This window comes from Sinocyclocheilus anshuiensis, unplaced genomic scaffold, assembly GCF_001515605.1.
Source record: "Sinocyclocheilus anshuiensis isolate Anshui unplaced genomic scaffold, SAMN03320099.WGS_v1.1 scaffold409, whole genome shotgun sequence".
Classification (NCBI taxonomy): Eukaryota; Metazoa; Chordata; class Actinopteri; order Cypriniformes; family Cyprinidae; genus Sinocyclocheilus; species Sinocyclocheilus anshuiensis.
In genome coordinates this window covers 31,793-58,206 of record NW_015540855.1, presented here as the reverse complement: position 1 = coordinate 58,206, position 26,414 = coordinate 31,793, and the positions used below count along the sequence as shown (strand labels likewise).

The window sequence follows — 26,414 nt, the reverse complement described above, 5'->3', positions numbered from 1 at the left end:
ATAGTAAAAAAAAAATAAATACTGCTAAATATTACTGCTTTTGCTGTATTTTGGATCAAATAAATGCAGGTTTGCTGAGAAAAAACTTCTTTAAAAAACATAATCAGGATAGGTTAGATGTCTGCCTCCGTTGCGAGTCCCTATCAAGCACTTTACCGATTCAACTGATCCTCTCCTCCTCCTGCCTTGTGCTTTGGCCCACATCACTCACCGCAGTGCACCAATGGGCCACTGGCTGCTCGCTGTCCCTGCGTGATGGTCCTTGGCAAAAAATAAAATTAAAAAAATTCTGTCGGCCCACCGGGAAAATGCCCGGTATGCCCGATTACCAATCCAGCCCTGGATATAACTAAAGACAGGACAAACTAACAAAAACATAAAAACAACTGTGGAGCACGCCACGGAGGCAGCCATCAACGTTGGCGCCGTTGTGAAGAACCTGACTATTACCTGACTAGTACTCATTCACACTTTCACATGTGCTGCTGATATGATTAGTCAATTAATGTTGGCTGGTCATTTTGTGTCAGGATCAAAAAACAGTGAAATTTGTTTTTTTGTGAAAAGTTCATTGTTTTGGCCAATGATGCTTTTAGCAATTATTTAAAATGCATCTGATCACTCTACACAATAATCTAGAAACAATGTGAATGAACACCACAACAGCTTAAGCCACAAACTTTGCAAAACACAAATTTTATGTCACTGCCAAAACTTTTGGCCATGACTGTAGATGACAACCTAAACCTAAGAAGATTCACTTGACTTGACATTTGACCACACAAGACTGTTTCTTTATCAGTTGGCATTTGGCATATTTTTCTGTCCCTTTTCCTCTCCACAGCTTCCTCCTCCCTGATTTTTCCGTGCCCTCATTGCTCTGTGACTTTCACTGACTTTACATACTTGGACAAACACCTCAAATGGTGCCATCGAAGTGAATACCTAGCATGGGTGAAAAACCACAAAGTCTACAACTGCTCTAAAATATCCTCCAGGATGCTCAGCTGCTCATCGTGCCACTATCGGTTCTTCTCTCAGAGGCAGCTGGAGACCCATGTGCGCAAAGCCCACCTCCCTACACCCAAACCTATCCGAAAACGCTACACCTGCCCACATTGTGATCGCAGCTTCGATTACATCGGCAACCTGAAAAACCACTGCCGCAGATGCCATGGCTTAGCCACCGAATGTAAAGATGGACAAATTAGCTGTGCTAAATGCGGTCAAAGCTTTGCTGGAGTCTGGGGTCTCGGACCACATCGCTGCCATGAGGAGGAGAAGAAACCCAAGGTGGTTGTCGAGGAACCCATTTGCATGGACCGTGGCTATTTGTGCCGAGACTGTGGCAAGAACTGCTCTACACTTCAAGGCCTGACGATACACAAACGCATTCATACTGGCGAGAAGCCGTGCGTCTGCGAAGACTGTGGCCGTGGATTTCATGATATGGGGAGTCTGCGGAATCACAAAGTCATACATACAGGAATCCGGCCATACAAGTGTCCCGAATGTGGTAAAGCGTTCGCAAGGATGGCCCACCTCAGATGTCATCTGCGAACCCACACGGGTGAAAGGCCGTACCCTTGCCCCCAGTGCGGGATGAGATTCAGCCACCGATCGACGCTTCGCATCCACCAACAAATTCACTCCAAGGAAAAAACATTTTCATGCCCAGACTGTGGCAAAATGTTCTCCGCTCTGAGGTATGTGAAGGTTCACCAAAGAGCGCACAACTCGGAGCGAATGCTGCAGTGTAGAGAATGTACTAAGACGTTTTCACGGGAGGACGTGCTTAAGAAACACCTACGCATTCACTCGGGCGAGCGGCCGTACCAGTGCAACGTCTGCACCAAACGTTTCGTCCGCATCTCGCACCTGAAAATCCACATGCGAACCCACACCGGCGAGAAACCGTACTGCTGTGAGCAGTGCGGCTCCAGCTACGCTCAATCTGGCGATTTGACCAAACACATGAGGAGGCACACGGGGGAAAAACCCTTCGCCTGTTCTGACTGCGACTGCCGCTTCAACAACTCTGGCGACCTGAGCAAGCACAGGCGCAGTCACACGGGCCACAGGCCCTACAAGTGTACGGAGTGCGGGAAGAGTTTTCTCATGCCCCAGCACCTGAAGTTACACAAACTAACACACACGGGCGAGAGGCCATACAGCTGCCCACGGTGTCTCCGCACCTTCACTCGCTCGCACCATCTTTCTCAACACATGGAAAAGCATATATAAGGATGGATAGCTGCACTACTTCTGTCTAATCTCAGTTTCATTGAGGAAAATGAATTGGAAGCTAATCGATGAATTGGTTATCAGTTTACTTCTTAAAAGTTACTGAATCCAGATGCATAGTCTTCCTTTCTGGACTGCCCTTAAAGTTTTAACATTATAGCTATTTTGCATGCTCTACTCCATTGGAGATATCGATCGAATAGAATTAATGCCTTACAGTTATTTTTGTTAATATGGGTAGTAAATCTGGCAAATGAACTGTGCTTTAACGTGTCTATTTAAGGTACAGGTGTCATTAGCATAAAGTAATAATTTAAAGTTCATATTTAACCATTTAAAGACACTGTTAGTTCACAAGAATAAATGAAGATGTGAGTTTTACTTCTGCTGTGGCTTAATAATATTCTATGATTATTATTATTTTAATATTAATCTGTGAGCTGTATAATGGAAGCATTCAAGGGCTGCATCATCTATAATTTGAGGTCTTTCTTTTTGCTGTACAAAAGGCATCTGCAAATATGAATAAAAGATGAATGTGAGGCAAAATTACAGAATTTTGATTTCTGTTTTAACACATGTACACTGTGTAGTGGTGACTTTAGAGTTCCATTAATTCAATTTAGTGTTAATATGAATCTAAGTATACTATTGATTCATTTTTAATCATATTTTCAGATGCCTTGTGTGCAACAAAAAAGCTATTTTGTATTTGCTATCCTAATGCTTTATGGAGGGCACTGTAAATCTGTTGAAATGCGTGTTGAATTTTCACCAAGCAGATACTGTAATGGGTTGGTTATTTTTCAGTTCATTGTTGTAGTTGATCCATTTAATGTCACTGTTCAATGCCAAAGTATTCTGAGAGTAAGATAATTTTATTATAATTGTCTAGTTAAGATGAAATAATTGTACATGTATGCTTTGAAGCACTGGTATTCCTGATGTAATATAAAAAATGAGTATGAAGGGTTAAGATATAAGTTCATAAGTTCACTGTTTATTTTGAAATAGATGATGACATCAAATGAGTTGCGCTAAATAAAACTTGACGCAGTGGTTTCGTCATTGTATTGGCTTGAACTGTGCATCTGAAACTGTATTCTTATCTTAAAACAGTAAATACAATATGCAAACCATGGCCATTTTGTCTAAACCATTGTCTTTTTGTCTTTCCTTCTCAGCTTGTGCACAGGCAACCAAAGCATCGTTGCAGTCTGTGCAAATGCTCAAAGCCAATAGATGAATCACTTGGTCAAAGGGCCCAAACAGGTCTGCTTCAGTCAATGTTGGGGGAATAGCCCTATTATTTTTATGTCTGCGATTACGAGGACAGCAGCGTGACTGGTGCACCGACACAGATAACAAAGATGTATTTAGGGCTAAATAATATTGAGTCTACCTTTGTTTAAAGCTGGAATCAATACTTCTTAAAGCATGTCCATTTTTCATGTAGCAAGCCTCTTGTCTGAGAAGGAGGGTCAGGGAGATGTATGGAAGGGAGTGTGTTTTAATTCTCTCTGTTGCTGTAGTAATAATAATTGTCAGAACAAACATGGCTTCTAAAGATTGGGTGATAGGGAGGTGAGCCAGATGCACAAAATGAATAGATTTTGAAAATTGAGACGGATTACATGACAGGGTTTTTTTTTTCCCCTCACATTATTTTCTTGTTTTACAGGGTACGAACAGAAATGACCATTGGAGACATAGTAACATAGGTAAACCTTTTCAGTTTTTGAGTATATGCTTTACAAACACTACTTCTGTGTTTCACTAGCCATGTCAGTCACTCTCTAAAGAATGTAAATGTTTAGAAATTGCCACAAACGTTACAATTTGGTAGCAGTTCCTCCTTTGGGGCACCAGGGGGAAACAGATATCTGTCAAAGTGTGCTTTTGGGAACTGGGATGTGCTTTGGTGCCATCTGTCTCTCTCCTGTGATTCTCACTCTTCCCACAGTGAGATACCTGCTGGGTTACTTCACACAAACAAGTGAAAAAGTATAACAGCTTCTAATACGTAACATGCATTTCTGTTTGCGTTACTCCCTCGTCTCCGTGTCAAATTATTATCATAAACATATCATACTTTTTCACCCAGAACTCGTTTGTGCATTCCGCTGCGTTGCTTTTACATATTTTTTTTTCTGTGTATTCTTTAGGCACACCGACGATATTACCGTTCGTTTCTTGCGACGTTTTTAGCCTTTTCGGGAACCAGGGCTTAAAATGCGTCACAGGACTCTGCGTTCTTGATTTCTGTTGCGCTGCCCCGCGTTCTTTAACGCAAGAACGCTGTTCGTGAGAACGGTAGTGGAATACACTACACGACTTTTAAAATCTGAACAGATTTTAAAACACTAGTCGTCACTTGCCGACTTTGTAAATGGTTACAGAAAAACTCAACATCATACACTAAACGACTGAGGATCATACACTACTAGCCTTTCAAGTCGTTTCAAACACAAACAAAAACAACTTTGAAATATGTGCCTCGTTGCGGAAACACGTCACAAATGAAAATATGTGTTCTAAAATGGCCTCAAACATGATATGCTCTGACTGGATGGAATCAGGATGGTCTGAAGCTAAAAAAAAAAAAAAAGTAGAGAGAGTTGGTACCCATCATACACTAACGATTTTCTATGAACTGCGACTGCTCAAAATCTGCAGACTGGTGTTGACTTTCGGCAACTAGCGTTGACACCAACAGACAAATTGGGGCAAAAATCTATGTAGAAGTCATGTAGTGTATTCCAGCCTTTAGTTTACTACATAGCTACTATGCTAACAAATGTGTTGACTTGTTTTCTGAGATCATAGTTTGATCTTTGACCTGTGATTTGACGTGTTTTTTTGTAAAATGATCCATCAACGGTCAGTGCTGAAACTCTGACTGACCATCTCTAGAATACTCTAAAATTGAATTACTTCAATGTTGAATTAAATAAGAGCCCTCTTGTACATTTTTCCCCCATCTCCAATTTTTTATATGTAATTCCAGCAATCCAATTTTCTCCATATTTTCTCTCAATACTCTTGTCAATTTGCTGAAGGAACACATTGTTGGCTTTGGTGTGCCGGTGTCAGAGTGTCGTCTCGCTGCAGTGGTTTTGGCGCTTGTTGGCCTCAGAGGTCTGTGTGGGAAGAGCCGCTGGCTTTCGGGGTCTTCATGGGGCTTTAGGGCGGCTGCGTCTGTGTCCCTTTGGGCTCAGCCAAGCCCAAATCCACTTCTCTCATTCATGAAAGGGTTACAACAGAGGTCAAATCACCACTTTCCACTCCCTGCGAATAACACAAGCCGTGCGTGAGGGATGGTTTATGTAGGCGTAGATGAAACTGTGTATTTTAGGTGTTTTTTTGGTCATGGTACTTTCTTGGCACGTATTAACTGCCTGAAAGCTCAGGCGCACAAAAGACAATGAAAAGATGCTGTGCGTTTTGCTTAGGGGAGGATGGTTAGCACAGAAAACGAGTAGGGTCGGTGCTGTCGAACTCAAAATGAGGAGCTTCTCATTTTCGATTAGCGTCACGGCACACACAATTGCCATCTCCCAGCTCCCAGCACTGGTGCTTCTCATATAGCCCCAAATCTACAATCCACAACTGCACCTTTCTTCTCCTCCCCAGTCCACCCTTATGTCCTAACCTTTTGCTCTGGGTGTCTGTTTAGCACAGGGATAGAGATGTGGAGGGTGAGGGAGACTGACAGTGTGCGCTCCCCTACTCAGTAAATATGAACTGCACCCAACAGACAGCCTCATTTATCACAAGGGAAAGAGCGCGGGAGGGAAGGAGAGAGAGAGGGAAAAGGGATAACCGGCTGGGACGATGTGGCCTCAGCAAGCAGGAAGCGAGCGCGGGGATGAGAGACACGAGAGTAAGGAGGGGAAGACAAGAATAACACAACAACTCAAGCGAGCGCGGGAGGAGAAAGACGACAAGCAGACGTGATGTTTAGAGGAGTCAAATAGTGGGATCAAAAGAATGTAGTTAGAAGAGAGGAGGTGTGGGAAAAGACGCAGGCCTGCTGAAATACTGTGAGTGAAGAAGAGAGCAGATTCTGACAGTGACCAGATGAAGTGCTTAAAATAAAAAAAAAACGTTTGTGATAATTCTGTAGGTGTGAGCAGATCATAAGAGAATAAGGTAAAGTGAGACCGAAAGGAATGACAGTAGCTGTGCCTAGGGTCGGTGTAATGAATAAATCTCATTTTGATCTGCAGTGAATGAACTTATTAGCGGATCACAACCTGTAATCTGGCTGTGAGTGTGGATCCTGACAACTCTGCTCCAGTTGATAAGGCTTTAATCCTCAGTGCTGAACACAGGTACTGACCACAGAGACCAAAGGTGACTGAGCTTAAGTTGCTGACTTCAGAGTCATTATCGTATGTGCTCAGTCAGACACTACCGCTTGCTATCGCAATTATAGCACTAAAGGTAAAAGTTCAAAATAGCTGATGATCATTTCTACGTGCCTTGCTGTATTAAGTGTCATATACATACTGAAGCTGCATGCTCTATTTTTTCAGAAGTTTTTTTTTATATATAATGGGCCCAAATTTTGCTTCAATCTAATATAATTTCCCACTCATTACTAGACACATTATCTATCTATCTATCTATCTATCTATCTGTGTCATATACATACTGAAGCTGCATGCTCTATTTTTTCAGAAGTTTTTTTTTATATATAATGGGCCCAAATTTTGCTTCAATCTAATATAATTTCCCACTCATTACTAGACACATTATCTATCTATCTATCTATCTATCTATCTATCTATCTATCTATCGTCTGTCTTGTCTGTCCTCCGTCTATCTATCTGTCTGTCTGTATATCTATCTACAGTCTAGCAATTAAAGAAAAACACTTAAGCAAAAAATGGTCAGGTCAAAGTGTCTGAATAATTTTTGGTCTCAAATTTTGTATAAATGTTACTTTTCAGTCCACTGTATGAAGAATTTTTTGGGTATAATATGTCACAGTTGATTTTGCTATCCTCACTTACATAAATGAACTATAATGTCCTGCACCCACTAGTAAAAAGATATAAAAAATTATATCTGGTGTATGAATAATTTTTAGTTTGACTGTATCTATCTACACAATTGAATGTGTTTCAGTACACTTGCTTAAACGCTGCACAAGCAAATGTATTCATGGTAATTAATATTTTAGTGTGGTCCATCACCAGCTGCTTTATAGATTTCTGCATTAAAAAATCAATATTTATTTTATGAAGCAGCAAACTTATCTGTATTTAAATTTATTGGATCAAAGCCTTCAGTATTTAAAATTATTCAGTGATATTATAAACTCATTTCTGTGCATAGCACATGGTAATCACAGCCTGCATGATATAGTTAATATCCTTGGCAATAAGATCTTTTAAAAGGGTCAGAATACTTGTAATTAAGGGCTCCTTTAATGAACTGCCTGAGTGGACTAATATCACATAATTGGCGCTAATAGCTGCTAACTCAAAGCCAATTGTCTGCCAATAAGAACCTTGTACATTGCCCTCCAGTCTTCGTTATGGTCAGTATCTGACCTCTGCATTCCCAAAGACTGAAGGGCAGATTTTTTCAACTTTGCATTCAACTGTTTTCCCCCTTCATTCTTAAGAAATTATATTTTTACTTTCAGACTGCTACTAATTTAGATCAAAGTTAAGAAACTAAAGTTTTACAAAATAAAATGTTCAAGAAGCACATTACTATTATTTTAATGGCCTTGCAAAGTCAACATTATAAAATTATGTAAACTACATTAATATGGTACTGTTTGCATGTTGTTATCATAGACTGTATAATACGTATAAAACGTCACCTGTAGGTTTCCTAAAGCCTAAAGTAGGCGGAGCCGGCTGTCGCCATCTTGGCAGCGTGTCACTCCCAGATAATCGAAAATGGGCAAAGAGGCGGGAGCTGGTTGCTGAAACCACGCCCACCTAGCTCGACGGTGGTGACAGCAGCGGCAATCCACCTGTCACTCAAGTGTCCACGCCCTTAATTATGCAGAACTTTAAGGCTTAATATAATTTAAATGGATGAGTTATAAAAAAATCACCCCCCTCACAGTTGTCATGAAGGGCAAAATTAGCTATATAGACCAAAACCACTTTTTGTACCAGGCTGTAAACATATTTTTTTCTGCTGTAAAGTTGGACATTTTAACATGGGGAGTATATGGGACTGACTCCCTTTTGGAGCCAACTCTAGCGGCCAGTCGATGAATTGCAGTTTTAGTCACTTCCGTGTTGGTTTCATGAGAGAGACCAAAAGGTTGCCGCTTGGTTGTTATGGTCCCTGTTCTCTGTCCACTGAAGAGTCCTAGACCTGAAAAAGTTTGAAAACTTCTGACTTAGATGGATAGGGAATAGGAACGATACTGTAGGCTGTTCATAGGTCTACGGCAGAGTTTCTGTTAACTTATGCCACTGCTTGCTGCACATTGTTATGTTACAGTATGAGCTGAAAGGCTTCAAGCAGGTCTATAAATTAAATCAAGGCCATGATAAGGAACTTGACAGAGTGAGAATAGTGCCCCAATGAAAGCAATTGGATGCTCGTAAAACGATCCCCGGTGGGCCCTCTATATCTCTTTTCTTGTGTGCATCTTCCACTTTTCCTCTTGTCAGTCCTTCTTTTCCCTCTCCAACACCTCACTTAGCTCTTATACCATCTACCCTGTTAAATTTTCCTTTTTGCTGTGTTAATTTCCCTCCTATTTCTATACGTACGTTTACCACATTTCAGTTGTTCTCTCATTTTCACGTTTTCTCTCTCTCTATTTCTCTCACACTCTTTCTCGGTCTGAACCCCCACTCCATGGAGAGACAGGAGAGAGGAAAGATGATGTGTGACAGTTGCTATATTTCGATCTTCTGTCAGTGAGATTAATATTGACACAGTGTGTATCTTACCAGAGGCCTGTTGACTGTGTATGTTGTGTATTTATTCATTATTCTAGGTTGGGGCATTTTTCTCAAGAATCAGACAATAACTGATGTGTGGACTTAGAGTATATTGGTGGCCTGAAACGAGTCGATATAGTCACATCTGGGTTTGTCTTAACCATCGTCTTTGTCTCCATGGGGTGGCTGCAAAGTCAAACCTTGTTGTAGTTTCATGGGGTTTGAAACACCTCATGTTTCACTGACAAACTCTTAGATACGGTCAAAGTTTGTCAGGGAGGATGTACCAGAAAACATTTTGACTACTTTGTGTGTTTAAATGATCCTGCTGTGAGAGGATTTGGTGTTTCTAGTTACAGGATCAACTGATCAATTATTTCAGCATAATTACGTTGAATGCACTTTGGCTTTTAAAAAAAACTTGCCAAAATGTCCCTTAAATTTTTACTATAATAGGAGAATAGGGTTTCTAACATTGTTAATATTATTGTTTTTATTCAATGTAATTTCACACCAAAGTTGGCTGCGAAACAGAAAGGATTCTGGAGATAAACAAATAGAAACAAAAGAGGAAAAGAAAGAGTAGGAGAAGTGCTAGAGCCCAAAGCGGGGAAACAGTTGTCGCTGCAGACTTTTATTGACTTTCCCCTCCCTCTTCAATTGCACGTGACTGGAGCACGCGCAGGGGCCAACAGATAAATTCACAGAGAGGGGCTGAGGAAGAGAGAGAAATGGGAAAATAAATTACTCTGGAAAGATATGACGATGGGCTACATGCGGCTTTAAATCTAAAAGGGTTTTCGCGACACACTCGACCAATTTGTCACGGCGTTCTTTACCCTTCTCTCCATTTCTTTTGGCTACTTTTTCTTTATTATTTTTCCACGTCTTCAAAATACGTGTACAATACATGTTTTTTTTCTCTTTTATCTGTTTTATAGAATAATGAATAATTATGGTTCACTGAAATGACTAACATGCTTTATGTAAATTTCTAACCACAATAATTTAGTTACATTTAATGGAAAGAATATGTACTTTTAAAGTAAATATTCTTTTAAAATACAACATGTTTAAACAAGGTTTTAATCAAATATAATTTTTCTTCGCTGAAAAACCGTAGGCTAACTGTAATCGCGGTTGATTTAGGCGGTAACCATGGCAACTGTACACGCGCGAATAGATTGCGTAATCAGATGGAACGTTAAGAAACCCAAATCTCATTGTTTGTGTCTTTGTTATTATTTTAATTCAAATGTAAATTTGCATAACCCAAACTTTCGTTTTTACTTTTTAAACTTTATTTTAAAAAGTCAACCAGGCACAGGGAGTATTGTGAAAGTGTTTACATTTAAAAGTTTTTTTTTCCGTTTTGTCCTGTTTGATATGCCCGTTTACAGTTTCTGGAAAGATCCATATATCTATCATCCCATTCCATTTGTCTTTCCCTCGATCTCGGATTATGTGTAATACACCGTCATGCCCCACCCCCTAGCCTATAATATCTATAACAGCCAAAGGAGAGAGGGAAATGAGATGCAACAAGGGAAAAAGAATGAGATGGATTTAAAGTGAGGGATAGCTGGAAAAGGGGGAGAGAAAGAATGGAAAAGAGGAAAGAAAGAAAACGCGGTCTTAAAAGTATACCCCCCCCTCTTTTATTTAATTTAGACGCCAGGCGAAAATCGATCCTGCCATTCGATACGCAATCCGAATCAAGGCGAATTAAGCGGGCGGAAATTAACTCTGAAAATATTTTTGATGGAGTGGCTTGTAGTCTCTCGGCCAAATGGACTGCAAAGTGGAACAAATGACAGGGGCCTAGTGGTGGAGACAGCGGCGCTCCATCTTCCATTAGGGCGTAATGGGATAGGTCCAGCCCCCTAGCTCGACTCGGCTGCATTAATCAAAACAGCCTCTATATGAAGATTTATGGTTCTCCCAGCGTCGCCGCTTCACTTCAGCGCCGCTGAAGCCGGAGCCAGTTCTTGTGTGTTTCTCTCGCTCTCTCTCCCTCTCTCGCTGTCGCTCTCTCTTACACTGCGTGTAAGGTGTTAGAGAGACCTTCTCCTTTCTTATCTCCTCCTTTTTTGTTAGACCTACTAGTATACTTAAACAGAAACGCGTTTCTGGCCTCGGTAATCGTATCGTGTCATCATCTGCGCGAGTGTGCGGTGTAGGCTATTTCTCATATTTTTACAATGGCGTGGGTCAAAATCCGGAATTCAGTCTAAAAGCTGAAATGGACATTTTTACAATCTATACATTTCTCGCTATGTAACCTTTTGACAGACTATCATAAAAAGTAAACACAAACTTAAACCAAGACACAAGTCTCTCAAAATTCCTACCATAACGTGATTATGAATTATTGCTTTGAATATGATTATTTTATATACTATGAATGTTCTTTTATAGTCAGGGGCAGCAATGAATCATTTTTCTGTAAAGGGTTCTTGAGTTAGTTTTTCATGATAAGGTTCTTGATTCTTCAGATCAGCCTTCTGGATTATATAAAGCATCGGCACATATAGCTGGCTAAAGAACTGAATAGAAAAGTTTTTTGAGGAACTTAAATAGGTTCTCTTGGCATTGCGCTGTAAAACACTTTTTATATCTAACAGGAACCTTTATTTTCAAGAGAGCAATTGTGTGAGAGAAAGAGAGAGGCAGATAGAGGAGAGCTGAAGTAGTGGAGAAACTTTTGACCAAGAGTCAAAGGTCATTTTTAAAAATCACATGGTTGGTTTCAGTTTTTGTCTCCCCCACCGTTTTAGTCCTGTAAGTCCCATCTCAATGTTTTATTTCTTTTGTTTTGGTTCAATCTCTTTACCTCATCTAGCTCTGTTGTTTTCCAACATCTCTTTCTCATTCTACCCCCTTTCAGCCCAAACTCTCATACTCCAGAGCCAAATGCATGTGGAGACATCTCTATATCCCCCCATCTATCTCTGCTTTCCTCCTGCCCTGCCTCCTTTCCTTTTTCTTTACTTTGCTTTCTTTTCCTGTGCACAGAGGGGAAGCCGGCTGCCAGTTTTAGTCTGCCGAAGGGTTTATTCAAATTAGAAACGCTTCAATCTCCTTATCCCCTCTCCTCTCCCTCATGCAAGCACTCACTCTCTCACCTGCTTTTCGTGGCTCCCGTCTTCCCTCAGAAGTCCCCAGAGCCCAGCTAGTTTAGGGGGACGATGTTTGTGGAGAACTGGGAGATGAGGGGAAGGAGAGGTTAGGAGGAAATCAGGGAGGGAGCAGCACTGAGGGCGTTCAGATTTGTCTGGAGGGACCTGTTAGCCATTTGGTTTCTCGTCCACATTCTCGTCTGATTTAGAAGCTGTTATGAGTGTTTACATATTTCCCTTCAGTGGAGATTCCCTTTTTGTCTGACAGTAGTATCACACTAACAACTTGTGTGCTCTGCAAGTTTAGTTTTCTGTGCTTTCCATTGTCTTGCTTCTGTTTCACATAACTCTAGCACTTGTGTTTTTTTTTCCTCTTTGAATGGCTGTCAGTCATCCGTCAGTGAAGCAGATGGGACTCAGAGGTCAGTCAACCCTGGTAATCATCACTGTATTCTATAAACTATAAATCTCTAGTATCCCACCTTTGAGCATAGAAATGTTTAATTGGTTTTGAGTCATATTGTGGAGATCATACTTTTTTAAACTGATTCACAAAGCTGTGATTGTTTTAAAGGAACTTTAGGTGTGCTTCACTGTAAAAGTGTTCCACAGAAGAAAGATATACAGGTTTGGAACAACATAAAGGTGAGTAGATAATGACAGAATTTTCATTTTGGGGGGAACAATCCCTTTAATCCTTTGCAGTCAATATACTATTGCATATTTTGCATAATATTATGTAACCAGTATAATTATTGTAGACCTCCAACGCAGGATCTGAAAAATAGCATGCATATACGTTTTAAGGGAATCCAAGCATACATATCAACCCAACAAAGCAAAATTAGACTAAATGGAATGGATTAACATATTTATTAATAAGCCTTATTCAACTCAGGGAACATGTTGGACATGCTGCTTTGATTCCATTATATGACCAGTGGGAATGTGAATATTTTTGTGCTGCTTAAAATAACTAAAAGATTAACCCCATTCAAGTCATTATACAAATGAGCCAGGAGGCCTCAGCTGGGCCCCTAGGCCTGTCATATGCAAAGCAGGAAATGGGTTCTGTTTGTCATATGGAGACATGATATCACATTAATACACACGGAGTAAGTGCTTCTAATCATCCAACTGCGTTTGCATATATAATGTTACCTTAAATGATGGATTCTGAGGCTGATTTTTTTTAATTACAGTCATGTTTTGAAAGTGTTCATATAGGACAATGCAAAAGAATCAGTATTACGTAGTAGCTTGTGACATTAAGACCTTGATGGCTTCATAGTCTGCAGTTAATTATTTTCCAGTATAACATACATCATCGGCCATTTATAGGCCCTTAATCCCATAAGGATTAGCCTTTGCCAATCTTTACATAAGAGTTAATTGATAAAACAAGCCAAAGATTCCACCCAGGCACACAACTTCAAAACTTAGAGCTGGCATTGATTTGCCTAGGCATCCTAATCACTCAGAATGGACTTCTATAGTCATTAGAGCACTTGTGGAGATTTGTAATTGCGATGTACATTGTAATTAAGAAGCATGAGACTATCGCCTTAATCACAATTCAGGTTCAATGACAGTGTGACCATGTAGTCATAAGAGTTTTCCCTCATATTGACTGCTAGTATACTTAGGCCACATTATTTGGAGCTTAATGGTCTGATAGGTTTTATGAAATTTTACTTGTCAATAAAACAACCTATGCGACCATAAGTTTATTAGAAAATAATCTTGCAAAAACATACATAACACAAAATGCTAAATAATACATTTTTATGTCATTTCTTCGTGTTATGCAGTAGTTTGTGTTGTTTTATGTGTGATTTATTTGGTTAGAATTTATTGCTCCACTCTGGTGAGTCAACAGACTATTTTCTGCCTTGGTTCTAATCTTTTTCTCTATGTGAAATTTACTCCGTTTGCATAAATAAATAAATAATGTTCTTAAAGAATTATACGTTGTCTTGAGCTACTTGCTTTTGATTGATGTCTGTTTATGATTCGTTCCGCTTAGAAATTCCTACAACATTTCTTTCCTGATAATATATCAATTTATCAGGAGAGGTTTTATGTTAATTTCCGCCCTCCCCCATAGAAATACCCATCATAGTCCAATACCATCTCGAGCTAATTAAGCAAGTGTTAATTAAAAATGCTGGAGAGTATGAACGCGAAGAATTATGGAAACGTTGAAGTTAATCAAGCTTCCAAATTATTGATAACATCCTGAGACCGGTGATCGATCGGGAAGACATTAAAAGAGGCGAAATAAAGCAGATATTTGTGCGTGCGAGAGAGAGAACGAGTGCGAGAGAGTTAGTATGAATATCGCTGTATGTTATGCCTTGTGTGTTTTTGTCAGATCTAATTTTCTTACACTGCCATCCATTTTTGTAACCTATTAACGGAAAGTTTCTCACTGAGTGCTTACAATCACCTACACACACCCTGACCTGCGCCTGCTGAATTGAACATGACTCTCGAGATGCTGCAATGGAAAAATCACTCACTTACAGCTATGCAAAGGCCTCTCGGTTAAGTCTTTGGAAATTAATATTTCCTCGTCCCCTCTCATTCAATCCAGCGCACGGTAGCTGTGCTTACACGTTTTCACCCCTTGTGTGTGTGTGCTTGTATGTCGTGTACTTACAGGACCGCTTCATCATTCAGCCAGCGATAGGAGCAATTCACCCATAAAGTGGCGCTTTCGGCCATAAATAATATTCAAGTCGGTCTATTGTTAAGTGAAAAGTTGACTGGTGTTTGATATTTTTTTCTTTTTTCCTCCTTTTCCACGGCGACCTCGGGTTAGGACTCATACATCACCGGATGACAGCTATAGAAAGGCCCTAAATTAGCAACTAAATCGAATATTGATCAGCTATGTGCGGGCCTTCGCGTCGCGGTTCCTTGCCGTTTCTCCAGTGGAGAGAGTGAAGAGAGGTGTACGGGAGGGGAGGGGGTGAAGCAGTGGCGGTCTCCCAGTGTTGTGTTGTTTTTGTGTATCCACAATGTGAGAATTATACAATGATTTCAGGGGAACCAGCTTTTAAAAATGGAGTACAATCTGTTGAGATTCATCTCGAGCAACTCGAATGTTGGCGCCCTGAAAGTTGGTTAATCTTCTTAACGTCATCTTGTGGTTAGTAAATCTGATTTAAAAAAATGTCATTGTTAATTTTTAATGACTCAAAACATTGTGGTGATGACCCAAAAAGTGTTTAAGTAACCTACCGTATGCCTGTTCGCGATCTATTTACCGCTAGGTAACTTTTAATTTTTAACTTTTGTAATCACTGAAATTTTTGAAACCCCAGCTAAATGTTGTTAGCCTACACACAAAACTTTTAGAGGTTCAAGTAGGATAATACCCTCTGAATCGCCTCGACTTACCTGTGTAGGCTATTTGCTGAATCAGGACAAGGCGTTTCAGCTCCTATATACTAATTATACATCATCGTTACTCATATACCATAATTTTATTCAATGTATGCAAAAATAATTATGCACGGCCAGTATCTCAATTAAGAGCAGCTTAATTTGCCAGCAGTTATTAATGACTGAGTGACAGCAAGCGTGGCCGCTTCTCAGCACTCGCTTTCTTTTAGAATGCAAACTTTATATTATCCAATTATCTATTCACCCATGCAGACAAATCCACTCATCCATTTATCTGTCCGTCCGCACATCGACATGGGTCTTCCTTCATCTCCATTTCATGTGAATGCTTCCCTAATATCTGTGTTGAATATGAAGTTCTTGCTCAATGAATGCTGATTGGCAGTAAATGACCGCTGCATCCTATTGATGTTTTCGCGCTTTTCTTTTGGGAGTGGGAGGTACGTTAGTTAGCGCGCGCTGTTGGACAGCGTTTGATGAAACGATCCAGAGACCCCTGGAGGGAAGGCGCTGTGTCCGGGGCATGGTCGTCCAAACCCAAGGCCGCAGTGTAGGTGGTCAAGGTCATACAGGGTCACTCGCATGAGCCCACTCGTGTTTGTTTGTTTTTTTTGTTTAAACCAAAGGGTGGGATAGTCAGGGTTGCCGAGTACAGATCAAATATCGAGTGTTGGCATCATGGTAGAACAAGCAGAGCACAGAACCGCGAAGTGCTGGAGATTACAACAGGCTAATTGAAATGGATGCTCCTTAAGCTGAGTGCTAAATGAGGCCTCAAATATTTCTGTTCACTCGAGAGATGTGTCCGGGCCATACACTGCCCCCCGTGTATCATTTCCCACATCAAATACTGACCTTTGACATTAGACACATTTATTTAAAAATCTGTCCAAATTCGTCAATAATTCGAATATGCACGTAAATCTGATAAACGCGCGGCGATTTAAGCACCATGGACAGCGCACTCCTCTCGCCTATACTGAGCATCTAACTAACCATTTTAGGCACGTTTGATACGCACGCGTCTTTGTTTTTCGCGTTTTGTTTCCATCATAAAATTCATAGCGTGCTAGTAGACGCCCTCGCCGCTCATCAGCGACGTTCTTGGCAAACACTTTTAGAACTTAGCTTGAGGACAATTCCGGCAGCCATCTGTTTCTGGCAGAGCTATGCGCACGGGGCAGGAAGCTGAATTAACAAATTTTGAGGGGGAAAGGTGTTTGTCAGCCAGTAAGGTCGTTACTGTGAATGTGCACCACTTTATTTATTTTCATTCTCGCTCCCACTTTCCTTGAGAGCGAACAGAAGGTAAGAAAAGACATGTTATTTTCCTGTTCCCTTTTTCTTTCCTGGCAAAGTGCCTGTGATCCTTCCTTTTGCAATTCCGTATCTTAACACGACACTTTTTCTTATCGTCACTCTCTGAAACAAAGTCCACCGTATTTCCTAGCATTCCTTTGCGCTATTTATCCTGGACGTTTTACACACCTTTAATAGCCAGTGAAAGTCATGTATGCTACATCACTGCATGCATTAATGCTAAATGACTATACATTATAAAGTCAAACAAGGTTTTAAGTATATGTCTAAAGAGAAGTGAATGCATTTTAATCATTCAGTGTAAGTTTGACAGGAAGAAATAATGTAGATAGATAGATCTATCATTTGTCATACAGATACACACCTCAAGTTGTTGTTTAAAACTTTTATGAGCAACTAATACCAGTGCTATGGCTATCTATCTGTCTGTCTGTCTGTTTCACTGTTCATGTTCTCTTAAGCATACTCCTGAAAAGACTTGTATGCAATAGAATAACTCAATACGTCAGTATAATTGATTATTGAGCATCTCGGTTATTTGTGTCTTCAAGGTGTAGGTGGAGATGAAGTGGAGTAAAGTGTGAAAAGGGATCTGGAGGGAGACAAAGATGTTCACACACAGTGGAACTTCTGCGGTACCCGTCACAAAACGAGAAGTGAATCAGAGAGAATCACTGCAGAGTAAGTAAAGGAAACCAATACCCCATAGGGTGAAGTAATACAAAACAGAGAGCCAGATTATAAGGAGGGGGATGAAGTGACTGAGAATGAGAGAGAGAGAGAGAGTGAGGGAGAAGGAAGAGATGAATGAAAGGTAATTGCATTAGAAAGAAAAGTAGGCCAGAAGGAAGGAAATGATTAGAGGAAAAGAGACTGATAGCCGATAGAGAGGGAGTGGGAGAGATGGACAGAGAGAGAAAGACGGTGGGGTGGGGTGTTCATTTACTCCTTTCATTCAATACACACTGACACTCCCTCAGTGTCAATACAGAGTGTGTGTGTGTGTGTCTCCTCTAAGTACACTATCTAGGTAACTTGTCTCTATTAGTTGTTGTACTGTATGTCTGAAAGAGTATTATACTTAGTATGTATTAGTATCTATTTTATTTTAGTGTTGGCATCTATTAGTATTTTATTTTGTAGTATTTTAGTATTCTTGAAACTTAACTTATATTATATTGCATATTATATTTTTAGAAGTGATTTTAGCATAATTACGTTTATATATGAAGTGACTATATATTATGCATACTATTTTATATATATATATACACACACACACTTGAAAATTAATTTATTCTATTGCGTATATAGTTACTTCATACATAAAGTAATTCATGTTAAATCACTTTGTATAATAATAAATCTATATATTATATACACACATATGCATGAAATGTTGCATATAATATATTTAGAAGTGATTTGGCATAAATTGCTTCATAGGGATATTACTTTATATGTATATTATAACATTAATTCAGTGCATTTATATATTGTATTTTTATCTAATTTGTATCTAAAACCCTAATTTGGTGCATTTTCTAGAATCCCCAAAACATGTTGTAAAAGCATGTGATGATCAAGAAAGGCCGCTGGCCTCTGACCCTCAACAGCCATTTTCCTCTTAAGCATCATAATCTCACCTCAGTCTAGCATTCGCATTTGAGGCAATTGTTTAGTATGAAATAACAGTAACCAAACGCTGAATGTCTTTTCTCGCTGTGTCTCTCTGCCTGTTCTTGTTCTCCTTTTGTCATTGACCTTTGGACCCCATCTCTGTCTGCATATTGACTGTTGGACTGCGAGTCACTTGAGCTGGCTGTCAATACTTACCTGGTTTAGACACCCTGAGAGCTGTGGTCATCAAGCAGACACGGTGAGAGTGGGGGAAAGAGACACATGCTGGATGAGAATGAAGAGAGAGAGGGATTTATGAGGTCATTTTATTATATTTAGTGTCATCTTTTTTTAAAATGTGAGTTATACAAAAAAGTGAAGAAAAGTCACAGATCTGGGTTTAAGATTATTCACCAAGGTTTTATAATAATGTGTAATTTCACTGGCATATTTATAGTGACCTTTGCAATGCATGCCTATACTTGTCACTTCTATGGCGCACAGCTCTATCTGCGCCTGTTTTACAGTCCACTCCACCTTCTCCACGCTCTACCTCTCATTCCTTCTCTTCCTCTTTCCTTTTTACTCTTTTCATTTCCTTTAATCTCTCCCTCCCTCCTCTTTCTCCCTCCCTGTCACTTTGATTTCCCTATCCACTGGCCCGGCTCTCTGTGTGCATGCGTCTCTGCGAGTCTGTAAGTGAGAGCAGGAGAGACAGACTGTTAAAAATATGTTTGTATTCGCAAACGACTGTTGTTGTTTTGGTCTATACATCTGACAAAAAAATATGCGCAATTAATATGCATAAATTGCAGTCAGTGTCTCCGTAAACCTGATTGTGAGTGATTTTATACATTTCTAATTATGTTTCCACATTGTCACATGTATAAACCAGACTCCCATGCTTTTTTCACTCTAGTTCTTTTATGTATGAATCTGAATTTATATATATCTGAGAATAGCTGAGAAAGAGCCATGCATGTCTCGCTGAATGTGTGTATTTATTATTAGAGTAGACAGTGTCTGCATGGGCCACAGAAATCCTGGGAGTGAGAAGGGCAGAGCATCAGCGTGCGGGTGTTGGGGTGTATATGTGTGTGTGTGTGTGGATGGGGGGAGAGGCAAAGGGTCCCCCTCTTGTAGACAGTTTGACTGATGACATGCATTAAACAGTTAATCTGTCTGATTGAATGTTTGCTTCCTCCAAATTGAAACATTAAACAACAAGGCGAGAAGCGGGAGGGAGGGAGAGGTCGAGGAGGAGAGCGGGATATGGCTTCATCTACTCCCCAAATCATGCAAAGAACAGACTGGAATATATAATATCGTCCTGTGAGTGAGGGAGAGCGAGAGCGAGAGGAAGAGGGAGATTGGAAGGGACAGTGCGTGTGTGTGTGTGTTGCAGGAAGGGACGGGGAATAAGTGAAGGGGAAAGCAGCCGGACAGGAACAAGCAATGAGAATGAAGGGACGGTGAAAGACGTGAAAGATGGTAGTGAAAATGAAGGAAAAGAATAGGGATTGATAAGGGTCTGTTGTTATAGTCAGAAGAAAGAAAGAAATTGTGAGACAGAGTGAAAACTTGGAAGATCTGATCTTTATTACTTTGTAGTCCATGTAACATGAAAGTTGCCACCCCTTCTAGTTTTGTCGTAACATTTAAATCAGAAATGAGGTGACTGCATTCTGATGGGCCTCTTTAGATGTCAAAATGCAATTAAATAGAGTTACAAACAAAATAGTTATTTTTTTTCTACATTATTGTTAGAGTGCCAAGTGTGTTGCCAGTCATTCTCTTTCTTGCTTTTTCACTCCAATATATATATACTGTGTATGTAATGCACTTAGAGAAATACCTGCAAAGCTACAGTACTGTGAAAAGTTTTACAAAATGCAGTATGGAAGTGAGGATGTTTTCAAAAACAATATTATTCATATATTTTATCCATTTTTGGTATCCTCTGCCTTTAAAACATCTTTTTTCCCAGGTCAATTTTTGCACAGTTTATAGAGCAGGTTTGAGGTGTATTTCCTCAAGCATCTTGAAGATGTTTAGTCACGGTTTAGTGTCTCTTTGTGTAACTCCAGACAGGCTGAATGATGGTGAGATCAGATCTGTGTGTCGACCATACTGTCTGTAGTTGGACTCCTTGTGCATGCAAAAATCTCACTGGATTAGCTATTTCATAAATTGACGCTTTGTCTTAAAACTATTTTTGATGAGTACAATTAAGCCGTTTGCGGAGTAGTAGTGTGTAGTATTTATGTAACAAACAGAATATAAATAACATTTTTAATACTGAATGATTACATATGTGTATTTATACTGTATATATAATGTATAAATATATGCATTTTATATAAATATATTTTACATATATTCACAGCACTCTGATTGGACTGAAAAAATCAAGGGCAATAATCCAGACACTAAAGTAAATCTGGAATCCAGGTAGGATCTTTTTCCTTTAACCCTTGTGAGGAGTCTATATGTGACTTTTATATATAGTGTATAAATCCATATTTCCTTAGGCTATGCATTTGGCCAAATAACTGCCTTTTTTTCCTTTCCGCCATCACCTGATCTTTTTTTTCTTTTCTTATATTGTTACTGGATAATTGCAGAATGCCACACAAGATGACGGATTGATGACCAGATGAGCCTATGGATGCTCTCACATCAACGAACACGAAAAAGCAGAGCGATCACAACATAAATAGACAGACTGCAGGATGGATGAATTCATAGATCTTTTAGAGAAGGTCAAACTTCTGTGAACTCACTCTCACTCTCAAACCATCGTGAAAAGAAGAGAAATTGATTGCCGCTCACAAAAGGGTTGAAATGACCAAGAAATTATTTTTCTGGGCAATGAACATTGTGAGTGAGTGAGAGAGAGAGAGAGAGAGGGAGAGAAAGGGGGAAAAATGCACAGCCTCTTTGTATGAATTGTCTCAAAAGTAACTATAGTCATCTTCAAGATGTTGCCAGTGTTCTGGTCAAATGGTCACTCTACCAGACCAGAGCGGTTTTGAGTTTCGGTACCTCATCTGAAGTTTGGCCTCGAATGTAGCCTTCACATTTCGCCAAAGGAGATGGTCATGATGTCATCATTTCACCTGTCAAGAGTCTGTCAAGATTGCCTTGGAGACAACTGGCACCCCTGGAACTCTAGTGCCCCATGGCACAAGCTTTCGATTGTGGATATCACAGTTCCTCGATTGATGGATGCCTCAGTCCACACTATATTACCCTGCTGGGGTGACAAAGAAGACATCTAACACTCCCACCCCTGTGCAAATAAAGACATATAGTCATCTTCAAGATGTTGCCAGTGTTCTGGTCAAATGGCCACTCAACCAGACCAGACCAGAGCGGTTTTGAGTTTCGGTACCTCATCTGAAGTTTGGCCTCGAATGTAGCCTTCACATTTCGCCAAAGGAGATGGTCATGATGTCATCATTTCACCTGTCAAGAGTCTGTCAAGATTGCCTTGGAGACAACTGGCACCCCTGGAACTCTAGTGCCCCATGGCACAAGCTTTCGATTGTGGATATCACCGTTCCTCGATTGATGGATGCCTCCAATCCACATTATATTACCCTGCTGGGGTGACAATGGAGACATCTAACGCTCCCACCCTTTCCCACAGTGTAAATAAAGACATCTAGGGGGGGAAAATGAATGCTTCTTTAATCATATGACGTCTGTGTGCACCAAGCCATTCAAACGGCGCGCCACTAATGGACTGCTGATGAATAGACAAAGGGAACAACCATCCACAGTGAGCAGAACAAATAGGCCTCCAGCACAAATGGAGATGTAAGTGAACCCACTCACTCACGTTTGGATATGTAGATTGGGGTTCAGATGATCACACCCGCAGACAGAGATGAATATACGGGCTTGTGGGCGAATGAACACATCGAGCCTTATTGTGAGCTCACCGAGAGGCCATTACCACGAATCCGCGTGCTAATCATAATTAATCACTTACTTATTAAGCGTTAATTGCGCTGCGCAAATGTATCCTCGCCCAGAAATGCCCCGGTATTGAAGTTGCCGGGCCTAGACAAGGCAATATTAATTTATTCTTACTTATTAATTTCCCTAATTAAAACAACAAGACCTAGATATATAAGCGTATTCTTTGTGTAATAAATGAGGGTTTTGAAAAGCAATAGCGAGTCAAGCATGTCGCTGTACAAACCGTAAATCATCTTCTCGGGGTTGATTCATAGGCTACTCTTCATCATTTCTGAGCCAAACTAAGATATTAAGAAGATGGCACCCAAGTCTGTATAATTACGCACATCCTTTAAAAAAAAAAACCATAAATTCATTTAGATAAACGGTTTTACTCCTAATAGAACTTGCTGATCGCTTTCCACTAAAGCTTAATCATCTATCTAATAGGACCAGGATGTGTTACTGCTTTGCAGGCCTCTCTGAAACTAACAATGCCTCTTTTAGGGAGAGTTTGCCACTCACGGCAGAAATTGTTTATTTAGACTCAAACTGTTGGCATGTTGCAGATATTTTAGTCTAGTTCTCGGTTGTGGGTTAACTTAATGAGTGCCCCTTGTTTCCGCCCCCCCGTCTCGCTTTTCTCCATGCATTGTTATCGGTTTCCTCATTTCTTTTTCTCCATTTCCAAAATGGTCCACCTGAGCGGGCTAAGCGAGGGCGGGGTGCCGTAATAGCGCTAATGCCCAGTAATACGGGCCAGATATTATAATCTAAGCGCTGTCACAACGCGTTAGCCGCCGTAGACTGACGTGTCAATGCTAGTGAACGCAGGTGATATGGCGGGGCAGGAAGCGCGGCCCGGTAATCGTCTAACACAGACACGTTTATTTTGAGTGTCGCTCTCTCCCTCTCTCTCCCTCCCTCTTCCTCCCTCACACTCACACACAGTCTTTCTCTAGGTTTTGAGCGCGTGAAGGCTAACGACCCGTGCGCGCTCCTGCGGTCACGGTGCGGTGCGCGCTTCGTTGGTGATTTATGCGTGTGTGTAATTGAGTGTTAATAAAAGGTTGTCCGTAGCGCGTGTAATTGTGTGTTCAAGACTTTATGTGTGCGAGCGTGGATGTAATTGGGTGTTATCGATGTTGCGCGCGCGTTTGTATGAGGCTGGGCGCGCGCGTATACATGTTTTTTCTACAGGTTCTGTTCTCGTCTCTTACTCATGTTCCATATACTGTATCTTAAGGCGCTGTAATCGCCCTTTAACAGACCAGAGACGACGTACACTAGAGGGCATTCTATACGTAGTATCAACACGTGTATGGCTCAGTCGAAGAATCTTTGGCCAACTCATTATTTCTGACAGCAGCAAAAATATTTTAATTTAGATTATTTATTTTTTTATACTTTATCACATGTGCAAGACTCAATACCAGCACAGATGTGTGAATCGGCTGTAGTGCTCTGCTCTGTGCTGATATTCAAGAGGCCTTCTGTAGCATTATTGTGAAAGTGATACTGCTTTTATACAGCAGCTCTAAAAAGAAGCTGTTAACATAAGTAACTTAATGTCTACATATAAGCAAAAAAGTGTTAGTTGGTGTATTTCTTCTTTGCAAACAACATTTTTAAATGAAGCCAAAGTTACTAAATCTGGTCAGTAGCATAGCCCAGGGTTTCTCAAATCCCGTCCTGGAGGACCAGTGCCATTCCAAGACAGGAAGGCATCAAGGCATGTCCGAATCCAAAATCTGCTTTACTTCCTGTCTCCGGAGGTACCTTCTTAACGAATTTTGAAGGCAGCATAGATGTATCCTTCGCTGCCTTTGATATCCCACAATCCTGTGCGTTCCATTCCGTGACGATTGAGCTAAAAAATAAAGATGGCGTCTGAAAGTTGCATTTGGTGGTCAGTTTGTGTGTAAATGTATATTTCTGACTAACTTTTTCAGGTGTTTTTGATTAGGGTTGAGGTAAACGCTATTTATATATACGCCATTGGCACTCCAGGGCAAGATTTGAGGAACCCTGATGTACCCCATGAGTGGAGTGGAGCGACACATTTCTAGTCACCTTCTTTCATAATCCGCCTGCTCCAGTTCCACTGCTGGTTTTCCATTTCTCCACTTGTGAGAGAAAACCACTTTTTGAGTGATCCTGGGCAAACTTTGCTCTTGCTCCACTCACGTACTCTGGTCTAAACTCTATTAACTTTACCGATCAGATTAAGAGAATAAAACTAACTTGTTAGAGTTTGGTTAGTTTTTAGGCTTTATTTAATTTATTACAAATATCTAAAAAAGCTGTACAATCTGAACGTATTATTCACACATTTAAATAGTATTCATTAGCAGTGTTTGGAAGTAACTAGTTACATGTAACAGATTACATAGTTTAATTACAAAATAAATGCAATTGTAATCGGTAACAGTTACTGAGAAAAAATGTGTAATTAAATTAATTATTTATGAAAATGTTAACGATAATAAAAGGGGTTACATCATTTTTTTCACACATACCCATATACAGATTTAATTGATTTCTTTCATAAATTGCATTGACTGCTCTAAAATATAAGACACCAGTGTTTCAGGAGTTTAGGATACAGAATAGGACATGTGCTTATTCGATGACTCTTTTATTTCTTATGTGGGTTTTATATGCTTTATTTTTTTGAAGATTAACTGTTTTTTCCAAGGCATTGTTAGATGTTTCCTGTCATAGCTATGCAAAGGTTTGATTTCTGTCATAGCTATTAAACTATATCTTATGATTTTAAGTCTGTATTGAACTTTAGAACAATCTCAAAGTAAAAAGAGGTGCTAAAGTCTAATTTTGTTTTATAATTATTATAATCTTAATTCAAGTGATGAAGGATTTTGAAAGTCTGACTGTAATCAGTGTTGAGTGCTACTGTAAGGTTAACCCTGCCTGCTTTAAATGCTTGAAAATGATGAACAGTTGAAAACATTAGAAATTTAAAAAAGAAACCAAGAAGTAATCAAATGTAATCAGTTACATTGAAATAGTTACACTATTATTACATTTTAAATTGGGTAACTGTAATCTGTAACCGATTACATTTCCAAAGTAACCTTCCCAACACTGTTCATTACTAATCGAACAGTTGTTTTTGCAGTATCTTCTGCTTATGCTGATCACAGTAGTGTTTGAGTCGATCTCATAAAAGCCAGCTTTTTAAAGATGGGGGTATGAATGTATATGTAACAGCACATGTATATATACTGTACAGATACATATTTGTGTGGGCCCAGAAGTCCACCACTATACTGCAAAATTGTTAAAGGGACAGTTCACCCTAAAATGAAAATTCGGTTATTGTTTATTCACACACATACACTTATATTGTATTGAAAAATACATTCCAATGAATGTTCAAACAAAACCACGTCTAGTCCAAGATTGCATTCAAATATGCCAAATGGAATTAACCGTAAGATAGTAATGTTAAAAGTATCTGAAAGTACTATATTCCTATTTGTAGCATAAAACGTCAAATTATCCCCAATATTTAATAAACAAAAATGCAAGGGGCAGAAATGATATAGAACACAATGACTGATGTGTGTTCTTCAGATGGGTGCATGTGCAAACTACTATGTTACAAAGTCTGAGAGAGAGGATAAAAAAGAGCTTTGTGCTGTGAATGTGGGGTGTTTGTGTGATTCGGAGGTATCAGTATAATACAGTATGCCATATTGTGCTAAAAAGAAAACGTCTGATTGGCTACAGAATTTGACATGATCCAATTATTTGAATTAATTATAAAATGTATTTTGTTTATTAA

The 26,414-nt window shown here is 39.8% G+C and overlaps 1 protein-coding gene across 4 annotated transcripts in view; it reads left to right on the top strand.

Moving 5' to 3' along the window:
- LOC107687795 (zinc finger protein 883) overlaps positions 1 to 21,944 on the top strand; it is a 25,312-nt gene extending 3,368 nt beyond the window's left edge. Inside the window, exons 2-6 of one of the 4 annotated variants that reach the window (XR_001634170.1) lie at positions 3,429 to 3,516; positions 3,926 to 3,965; positions 17,572 to 17,701; positions 21,027 to 21,091; positions 21,265 to 21,944. Coding sequence is in view for 1 of the 4 variants with exons in the window: in XM_016485255.1 (XP_016340741.1) it covers positions 845 to 2,244 (1,400 nt within the window). In the remaining 3 variants the exon portion in view is untranslated. Of the gene's footprint in view, positions 1 to 844; positions 2,789 to 3,428; positions 3,517 to 3,925; positions 3,966 to 17,571; positions 17,702 to 18,302; positions 18,961 to 21,026; positions 21,092 to 21,264 lie in introns of those variants that run through there. The other 3 variants (XR_001634169.1, XR_001634168.1, XM_016485255.1) reach the window with 3 other exon arrangements.
- The last annotated feature ends 4,470 nt before the right edge of the window (positions 21,945 to 26,414 follow it).